Below are 10,583 nucleotides of genomic sequence, written 5' to 3'. Positions count from 1 at the left end.
AAGTCCACGTCGCAGTCCACTTACGCTCGAATGGAACGCACCATTGGTCTTCTTTCTTGCACCTATTTGTATATTGAATTGTAATTAGTCATTTCTTTTCTGCATGATGACAGCAAAGCGACTATGATGCAGCATTTCATTAACATAACCAAAGCCTAAAACCTATAACACGAAGTAACAGAAAGTACCAACAAACCTTTATGACCTATTTTTATATAACCCATTTATTTCTTAGTAACCTGGAGGCGTTGTGTAAAATGTACATTTTAGTTTTGAGTCAAGTTACCATGGCAACTCAGGTCACAAGCTCAAATTCAACCATTGTTGACCACTTTATATTTATTTTTTAAATACATTGAGCCTTTAAAACACTTATTTATAAGCCCAAGCTGGAGCAAAGCAGCCTTGTCATTGTGCTAATCACGAGTTACCTTACACATTTGAAAAAAATAAAAAATAAAACACTGATTGTGTGTTGGTACTTGTTTTTATTCATATATTCATTAAGCTGCGAAAAACAGCTGCTTCCTGTCACATCTGAGACAGAAACATATTCTGTTTAAGAAAATCCATCATATACAGTTGCTTACAAGTACAAAAGGTTGCAAACAGGCACATATGCAAAGCACACACATGATCTGCTACTGTGGCAATTCTACATCACATTCAATTTGATAGTGGACTATTTATTCATTTAAACACATTGTGGTTCCGGTCTATAATCCCCATATACATTACAACATGTTAAAAACCATAAATACTATTTATTATTAATGATTTCCAATCATCATTGTGCTCGTAGTTAAAAAAGGGCGAATGGTCCACTCATTCATTCAGTGGAGGTTCCCCTGCTACGAAACTCTCTTCTGTTCAGTTCACACAATGCGATACGCCCCCAACCGCGCCGATTTCTGTGTAACAGTACTCCCGAGGTCATACAGGATAATGGCAGCCTGGGAAATTTCAAATGAAAGGTTTTCTGGGACAGACAACAAGGGCTAGACATACCCGTATAACACTTCATCGTGTTCTGACCCTCTAAAAAGTGATTGTTTTGTATATGTATTATAAGTGCAGTCATAATACAATTACATTAACTTTGTGCCTCATACATAGCAGAGCATGGTAACAAAACCTATATAAAAATAAAAATACAAATGAGTCCCATGTGTCGCAGTCAAATCATATTAAGATGTGCAAATAATTTCCAGACGATCACACAATTCTCATCGCAGTCTCATAAAAGTTTCACGTCACTGCGGTCAGTCAAAATGGCATTCTGACTTTTCCCAAAAACAACATCTGTTATAAATCACTAGGCACAATAGTAACTGAACGTTCTGCCGCATTTTCCTGCTGATTTTCGTCCCAGCTAGTTGCCGGCAGTGGCGGTATGTACATCCATAATAGAAGAAAAGGTCCCGGGGCTCAGTACATCCATACTGATGAGTTCTATGGATTGCGCACAGAGGTTAAAGGTCACCGCTTTGGGGTTCAGGGTTCCGGGAATCCCGGCCCGTGTTGCGGCCTAGTCTGGGGAAGCGGCTGGAGGCTTTGGATCGGGCAGTTTTGGCTCCACTCTCATTGGCCGTCGGGCTGTCCCTGTTAGAGAACAAACGCAAACATGGGTAAACCCCCAGGGCACTTTGCTTTCTTCTCCTGCCTGACTCAGGGTGTTCATTTGTGTTGTGATACCCTTGGAAAACCGATAGCTCCCACCAGGCACCTAAATGCTTAAACAGAGCAGAGGAAACCACAGCTCCGACATGTCCTCTGTGCATTTACAGTGACTAAACGCTCCTGCTTGTCAGAGTCCCCGCTGTAGGTAAATAAACAATGAAACAAGCTCTTCGCAATTACGTTATTTCCTTATATCCTCACGGGCCGCGCGCTGACATCACCGGTAACTCAAGGCTAACAAACTGAAATTGAAAGACGCCTGCGAGTTGAGCGCTGAGCGGAAAGCCCTCGAGGCTGAGTGTGTGTGTCAGAGACAGTGTGTGAGTCCTGAGGGAGGGCTATATAGACATCAGCTGCAGTTGAGGGTTAGACACTATACATACCCAGCTGAGGCTCACCGTACAGAGACAACTCCGGCATGGAAACCATGACAACTATGTCACTCATGAGCTGGAGGAGCCAGTGGCGATCCTGGCCCACATGGTGCCCGCTCCCAAACTACATATAAATCAACAATGCACATAAAGGAATGGTACTGTACATACTGTACTGTGTACTGTACCTCTGCTTGCTAAAAAACAAGACAAATATTACAAATAAAGTACAGATATTACAGATCAATGATTAAAAATAATTAAAGATAGAATAATACAATTAAATACAAGATAAAGTAAAATAAGTTACACGTTTTTTTTTATAAACCAATTAAAATTGAAATAGTTTATTAGTGGATACCTAATTGGAACTTTATTATGAAACTTGACTAAATTGCAGGAATAAAGTATTTTTGTAGGCCAAACACCAGAAACCAGTTTCATCGTTCTGAAGTCAATGTTTTTTGGGTTAAATGCCCGAAATAAGGTTTGTGGTTAAAAGAAGGGTGTTACTAACAAGTACAGGTAAACTCATCACCTTACCAGTCCACTTTTACAGCCTTGCATATTGTTTATAACTGCACTCTTGCAAATATTCAAACTCAAAATTTCAGGGAATAATTGTTTTTCTGTGGCGTAGTTTGTTTATAGCCTATAGCTTTAGCTTTTTACTTCAGGTGATTGTATTTAGGCTTTAAAATTCATAAAAGTTGTATTCATTTGTGAAGATTATCACGATGAACATTGTAAGAATCAAACTTTTGATGAACACAAAAGTATATTTTTATAGAAATCCCAACGACTAGGAAAAATCCTATTTTTCAGGGTGATGCTAACTTTCAGGTTGACCTACACAAATACAATCACTGCAGCATTCTATAGGTAAGGAGACTTTTTTCTATTTTATTTCTATATAATCTTATTTTGATGGTGCAGACAGTGAGCATGCAAAGCAAAGGCGGGTGAAAAAGCAGGAAGGTTCTTGGGGAAAAAAACACATTGGGTCACAATTGGAGGTGGCAGGTGGAATGAAGGGCGACTGCAATATTGTGAGACTGTCATAGATGAGTGACAGAGAAGTGGTGTGCATGTCTGAGAGTTGTGCTCCTGTATAACCTATGTCAGGACCCAGCCCTGCAATAACATTCATGTTTTTTTGTGTGTGTTTGTGGCCAAAACTCAAGGCAAAGGCATCATAAACCTGGCTCTTGTGGGATGGAAAGGCTGTGACTGCATCCGAACGAATTCATACAGTGACAGTGTGTGTTTAAGTGTGTGTAAAGTGAATGCCAGATATTTTAGGAGTATAGAACCACAGCGAAGAGCAAATAAGCGCTTTTGTCAAAACTGAATGCGCCAACACTTGAAGGAAAACGTGTGTGGATTTACAATACATTTCCAAGTCATTGTTGTCACAACAACAGAAACCATAGTCTGCTTAAACACTATCAACAATATGTTTTCATGTCTGCCAACCTGGAGATCAAACATTAAAGGGATAGTTCACTTTAAAATTAAAATTCTGTCATCATTTACTCACCCTCAAGTTGTTTCAAACCTGTATTAATTTATTTCTTCTGCTGAACACAAAGAAAGATATTTTGAAGAATGTCAGTAACCAAACAGTAGTCTGTACCCATTGACTTCCATAGTAGGAAAAAAAAATACTATGGAAGTCAATGGGTACAGACTACTGTTTGGTTACTGACATTCTTCAAAATATCTTTCTTTGTGTTCAGCAGAAGAGATAAATTAATACAGGTTTGAAACAACTTGAGGGTGAGTAAATGATGACAGAATTTTAATTTTAAAGTGAACTATCCCTTTAAGTGTCGAATAAAAAAGAAAGAAAGCATTTTGGTAACACTTTATAATAACTGCACGCTATTAATAATTAGTTAAGCATTAGTAAACTGTTAATTCATAATTTACAAAGCATTAATAGACATTACTAAAAGCAGTTTATGAATACATCTATAAATGCTTTATTCTTGATTTTAAAACATATCTATTTAAACTATTTAAATATACATTCATACATCTTATTATTCAGACATATACCAATGGTTACTTAGTGTGTTAATAAATGCTTTATTAACATGTATTTATACTGTAATTCAGGGTTAGTTTGGGTAGTTATAAAGCATTTAGCAGTGGTCAGTTAACTATTTTTGTGAGCTCATCTAAAGTGAGGACTATTTATGCCTTGCATTTACAAAGAAGATTTAAAGGCTGTTAAATATTTCTATATTCTGTATTGTGTTTGTTTCCTTTTTCTGTTTAGAAGATAAATGAGCCTTTAAATCTCCTCAGTAAATGCTTTACAAGGCATGAATAGTCCTCACTTTAGATGAGCTCACAAAAATAATTAACTGACCACTACTAAATGCTTTTTAACCTGAATTTACTCCATTTACTTACACTTTCTAAGTTATCTTATGAATCACTGACAACTCTTTAATAACTGGTTTGTAAATAATGCTATAGTTCATTTAGAAATTATTAATTTATCATTAACAAAGTATGAAAATACAATTATTAAACGCATTATAGATATGCTTATAAATCAAGAAAAACACATTTATAGCTGTATTTATAAACTGCTTATTAATGTCTAATGCTTTATAAATGATTAATTAACTGTTAACTAATGATTAATAGCATGCAGTTATTATAAAGTGTTACCAGAATGGTTTATATTTTTAAATATTAATATTTACTGTTTAATAAAATAACCCAATTTTCTAAATCCATTGAAAATCCACATACTTTTTTCCCCTGTAAACCACAGTTATTTCCTCTGTGCTGTGGTTGGATAATTCGGTAAGACTTTACAATAGGGTTTCATTTGTTAAAATTAGTCAATGTATTAACTAACATGAAGTAAGGATGAGCAAAACATTTGTTAGTGTATTTGTTCATCTCTGTTAACATTATATAGTTTATAAAAAATACAGTTGTTCATTGTGTGATCATGTTAGTTCACAGTGCATTAACTAATGTTAAAATACAACTTTTGATTTAAATAATGTATTATTCAACGTGTATGTATTATAATGTATTAACATTAGTAAATGTTGAGATTAACATGAACAAAGATTAATAAACACTTTAGAAGTGCAGATCATTATTAGTTCATGTTGACTAACTAATGAGGTTAACTAATGTTAACTAATGAAACCTTATTGTAAAGTGTTACCGATAGTTCTAAAATATCTGACACTCACATTACAAAAGCATAAAACACAAGGCATCATGGTGAGAATTGGATTGGATACAGTGTGACAGTCATATCCTTTCTATCCCACAAGGCATCAGTTATGACCAACTTATGCAAAAAATCTATGGTTCACATACTTTTCCTGCTACTGGATCATCTTAAAGTGGTGGGGAAAAACAGTGAATGTACCTTTCTGTTCTCAAAAACAACAGTTTAAAAAAGCATGCAGGCTAATCTAGCTGTACTGATTACGTATAACTAATAGTGTTCGAGAGGTTTCAAAGGAAATGAAATTGGAACAGTAAGCCAGAAGTGTGGTTATGCAACACACATCATACCATGATCGGCTTCTCCTCTGCTGTATTGCTGCTGTCAGATCGGCATAGGGCTGAGAGAGAAAAGAAGAGAGCTGGACGAGGGGAAAGAATGAGGAGGGGATAGAAAAAAAATACGGGAAAAGTGAAGTGCTGAGCAGCTTTCAATCAAACTTGAGCAGCAGGGAAGAAGCTAGAAGCTAGAAGCAGGTAAGTGGGGTGCTGCAATGCCCCCCCCCCCATCCCCCCCCATCCCCCCCCCCACCCCCCCCCCCCCCCACCAGTAAATCTATTCATCTCTCCATCCACAGCTCAACACACACACACACTCACAAATGCAGATACTATTCAATGGGTCCTTGCGGCAGAAGGCTGATCTGCAGTCTAAACAGAAGCCTGAAAGAGCCTCCTAATGTTACATAACCTCTGAGAACAGAGATTCCGCTCTCCCTTATCCATCTATCCCTTACATCCCTGCTGGAGAGGCTTCTTGTTGGGGATTTAGGCGCATAATATCTATGAAGCAAATTTTGAAACGGCTCAACCACACTGAAACCGAATCGAGCATGACCAGGATGCTCAACCTCAACAATCAATCAACCTGCTCGCTTCGATTTTTCAGCCCAGTGGATTTTGAATACAAAACAATACAATAATTTGTATCTAAAAAAGTATCATGTTTATATATGCATTTATATATAAATGTCCCGAACAAAAATTATATACAGTAAATACACTGTCGTTCAAAAGTTTGGGATCGGTGTGATTTTTAAAGTCTCTTATACTCGCATTTATTTGATTCAAAATACAAAAAAAACAGTAATATTGTTAAATATTATGACAATTTACAATAACTGTTTTCTATTTGAATATATTATAAAATGTAATTCATTCATGTAATTCCTGTGATTACAAAAGTTTCTATTTTAGAAAAATGCTGTTCTTTTGAACTTTCTATTCATATAAAAAAAGTTTTTTTTTTTTTTTTTAATAACTGTTTTCAACATTGATGATAATAATAATAACAATAGACGTTTCTTGAGCAGCAAGGCAGGATATTAGAATGATTTCTGAAGGGTCATGTGACACTGAAGACTGGAGTAATGATGCTGAAAAGTCAGCTTTGCATCACAGGAATATATTTATATTTATAAATACATAAATACATAAAATGAATAAATACATTTTAAAATATATCAAAATAAAAAAACTGTTATTTTAAATTGTAATAATATTTCACAATATTACTGTTTGTTTTTTTGTTGTTGGTATTTTTAATCAAATAAATGCAGCCGTGGTGAGCATAATAGGCTTCTTTCAAAACATTACAAATCTCACCGATCCCAAATTTTGAACGGCGGTGTATGTACACACAATGGTTTTCAGCATTTTATACCCCAGTCTACCTGTATCCTAAACGAAAAATGTCTCACACTACTTTAAGAGATATCAAGTTGTATAAAAAAGTGTTTTCGTCTTTGTTCATGTCTAATCTCGCCTAGAGCACCAAGTGAGTCAAGACTGTCACTAGAGCTCCATCAAAACCAAAATGACAACCCTGGCTGAGACCACCTTTGCTGGAGGCTTTTTGAAGCAGCCCTGCTCAGTAAAGATGTGTAGACCTCAAGTGTCTTCCATTTCAAAGCTTTCAAGTCTGAAAACGCTTTTTGTTCCACAGAAACCTTCTCACAAGAACGTCTTTTAAAAGACCTTCGTTTTAACTGTTTTAACATGAAAGGATTCCCTGGTTGGCAGCGCGCGCTCACTATAACCTCTGTGCGACAGCTTTCCACTCTTGACTGTTTGCCAGGAGGCGGCTTTATTGGCATGGATGTGCAAGCGTCAATGTGTTTAAATTGCTGTGAGCATCTATTCCAGGTCTGAGAGCTGCTTCCAGAGCAGGAGAACAGAATTGTTAATCACATAAATCACACCGGCAAATTTATCGAGAATAAACACAGTTGCTAGACAGCACATGTTCAGAAACACAAGCAATCAATCCGTGAACAGTGCACTGCATATACTATACACAAAAGTAATCCACTCCACATAGAGAAAGGACTCAAGGACTCTGGGAGCCCCTAAATGAGGGCTATTGTGACTAAATGTGATCATACATCACATCCAGCTCTCTCTCGCTCTACCTAAAAAAGAAGCTGGACTCATTTGTCCTTAGTACTCAAATTATCTCCAGTCATGCCAAGCAAAGAGCCATTATCTTCTCACAATGTGCCAAGGGTCTCTTTTAATTAAATCAGATTTGATATGAGGGTAAAATAGTTTTTTTATTTTATTAATTTCCTGTTTGTAATCACGTCACGCTGCCAGAGCCAGCGCTAACAATAAACCATTGAGATGCAGCGTGTGAAAGGAAGTCTGACCTGATAAATCAATGAGCCAATCGGAACAGACAATTGGCTGGTAAAATGGAGGATGTCAGCGAGCGGAGTGTAAGCAAATCAAACTTTCTGTTAAAGAACAGCTGTGAGATGATGTTTTTTTGATGCATTTGCTCTGTGTAGAGTGGGCAGTGTGGGATTTCAGAGAAAAAAAACGCCGTGATATATTCACTAGCCATTGTAATCTAGCTTAAACAGGTGCTGGAAAAGTCTCGTAGGTATTTAAATGAAGATCACTCGCATTCTATTCAGCACAAACACACCTGTGCATGGAAATATGCTTTTAGGAAGTTTGCTATTTGCTTGCCATAATTAACGTTGAGCTGTTATCACCCACGGAAAGCAGGCGGTAAATGGGGTTTATTAAAAAGTGATTTTTTTGTGTACTTTTTCTACTCATAATGACAGCAGTAATTCATCAAATGATGATCAAATATTGGAGGAGAGCATTATAATGGGGCATATATCCAGACGCTGTGTAGCCAAGTGTATTTTCTGCCTTTTCAAAAGCCAATCACAATGGAGCGATACCAGCAGTCATACTATAGCAATGATTCTCAAGAAAATTCGAAAGGGGCCTCAAAATGACCAAAAGTTATTTAAAATAGGGCAACAAGCTTTAAAATAAGCTGGAAAAAACTCAAATGAAAGATATTTCTTATTTTAATTTACCCCCTAAGCAAGGAGCCCTGTATTTATGAAGTTTTAAAGTGTGATTTCTTGTCATGTAAATGAATTAAATCTTAAAACACCATGGGCATTTCTTTTTATAATGACTATCCATTGTTCTAGACATGCCAAGCTCTAAAATATTTTACTGGGGAAAAACTGTGAGAATAAAATATTTATTTAAAAATCCTCATCCTTTTACAGTAAATCATGAACAAAGTAATGTAAATTCACTTGTTAAAAAGAGTGGGAACCTTCAACATTCACCAACATTCAGATCTTCAAACTTATGCAATATTTACATTTAATTCACAGAAGCAAGGAGTTTCAGTGTCTGTGTCTGGCTTTTGAATATTGTTGTGGACAATGGGAGGCCTTGGAGTCAGAACGATTAAGAACCACTTTACTAAAGTATACCAAATTGCATCTTCTGCATCTTTCACAATCTAATATTCAGAAGCAACCCACAATATTGTAAACTCGGCATGCATATAGCATTCAATAAAAACTTTATGGCCTTATTTGCTTAATTCCTTTAGTGAATCGGGTGCAGCACAACAGACACTATCAGTGCCATTTCTTTATTCAGCATGCATTCGTGGAATTTGAAAGTTTGATTGCCGTGGCTTACTTGAGTGACAACTCAAAATGGCATGCATCTTTCATCGAGGTAGGAAAATACAGTGTCGTATAGAGTTCATGGAGCTGAATTACATACAGTTGATGGTTACTACATGTGGATTATTGTGTTAGTGTGTGTGTCTCTGTGTGTGTACTCACTGGCAGAAAGGCAGTAAATGCAGTAAGGTCTCCTTTGTGGGCTGGGCAGTGAATTCAGGCAGTGTCTGGATCAGTTTATTCATCACCATACGCAGATACGACTGCAGCTGTTTCCTCCTCTCCTCTACAAACTTGGCATCCTGCAAATTCAAACACATACACACACTATGTAAAGTACTATGTAAAACATTACAAATGTGTAGTTAAATGTAAGATTAAAAAAAAGTGTTAAATGACCGTAAAGAGAAAAGAGGATGCGTCAGATCCTAGTCATGTGCAGCAGGTCTTAAAGTGACAGCAGCCTAATAAACCTGCTGCTGTCTGTCATTAATGTCAATCAAAGAACAAAAATCACTCACTGCTCTTGACTGAATAACTTTTGTACCTTTCATAAGGATTAATCTACTGTATATTTAATTTAGAATCTATGCAGTGAATACTGTGCAGTGTTTATTATATGTACAGATACAGAAATTATTACATTTCTGTATATTTACCCGTTAGACCTACCTGAAAAATTTAAAGCACTGTTTACAAGGTTACATGGGTTGAAATCGATGAAAACAATATCTTTTTGTGCCGGCCGAACTGAGCCAGTATAGAAATAAACCTTAGTATTGAATATCAAATAAATTAAGTTTAAAATGTTAAAAGTAGGGCTGTCAAAAGATTAATCGTGATTAATCGCATCCAAAATAAAAGTTTGTGTTTGCATAATATATGTGTGTGTACTGTGTATAATTATTTATCGATTAAAAACACACACAATCATGTATATATTTAAGAAAAATTGGTTATATTTATACATAAAATATTTATATATAATATAATTTATATAAATGTATATACAGTATATAAATGCAAATATTTCTTAAATATATACATGAATGTGTGTGTATTTATACATAATAATTATACACAGTACACACACATATATTATGCAAACACACTTTTATTTTGGATGCGATTAATCATGATTAATCTTTTGACAGCCCTAGTTAAAAGTTATTAAATGTAAAAAAATATAGCTTTCAATCATACTGTAATGTTAAATGGCTATAATTCATGGCTAAAAGACAAACATTTATAGTAAAAAGATGCAATTAAACAAATGTTTAAATATACTGTCTTTATGTTGTTTATGTTG

General features: G+C 35.7%; 1 protein-coding gene across 1 annotated transcript in view; it reads right to left on the bottom strand.

Annotated features, from left to right (window-relative positions):
• Window positions 1-468: 468 nt before the first annotated feature.
• The window catches only part of snx29 (sorting nexin 29), a 121,795-nt gene continuing 111,680 nt past the window's right edge, over window positions 469-10,583 (bottom strand). Inside the window, exons 20-21 of the mRNA XM_079595732.1 lie at window positions 9,437-9,576; window positions 469-1,602 (exon numbers count right to left, since the gene is read on the bottom strand). Of these exons, the coding sequence (XP_079451858.1) occupies window positions 1,473-1,602; window positions 9,437-9,576 (270 nt within the window). The 3' untranslated portion in view covers window positions 469-1,472. The remainder of the gene's footprint in view (window positions 1,603-9,436; window positions 9,577-10,583) is intronic.

This window comes from Phoxinus phoxinus, assembly GCF_949152265.1.
Source record: "Phoxinus phoxinus genome assembly, chromosome: 21".
NCBI classification, from domain to species: domain Eukaryota; kingdom Metazoa; phylum Chordata; class Actinopteri; order Cypriniformes; family Leuciscidae; genus Phoxinus; species Phoxinus phoxinus.
Note: the sequence above shows the minus strand (reverse complement) of the source record. Positions and strands in the feature narration are given on the sequence as shown.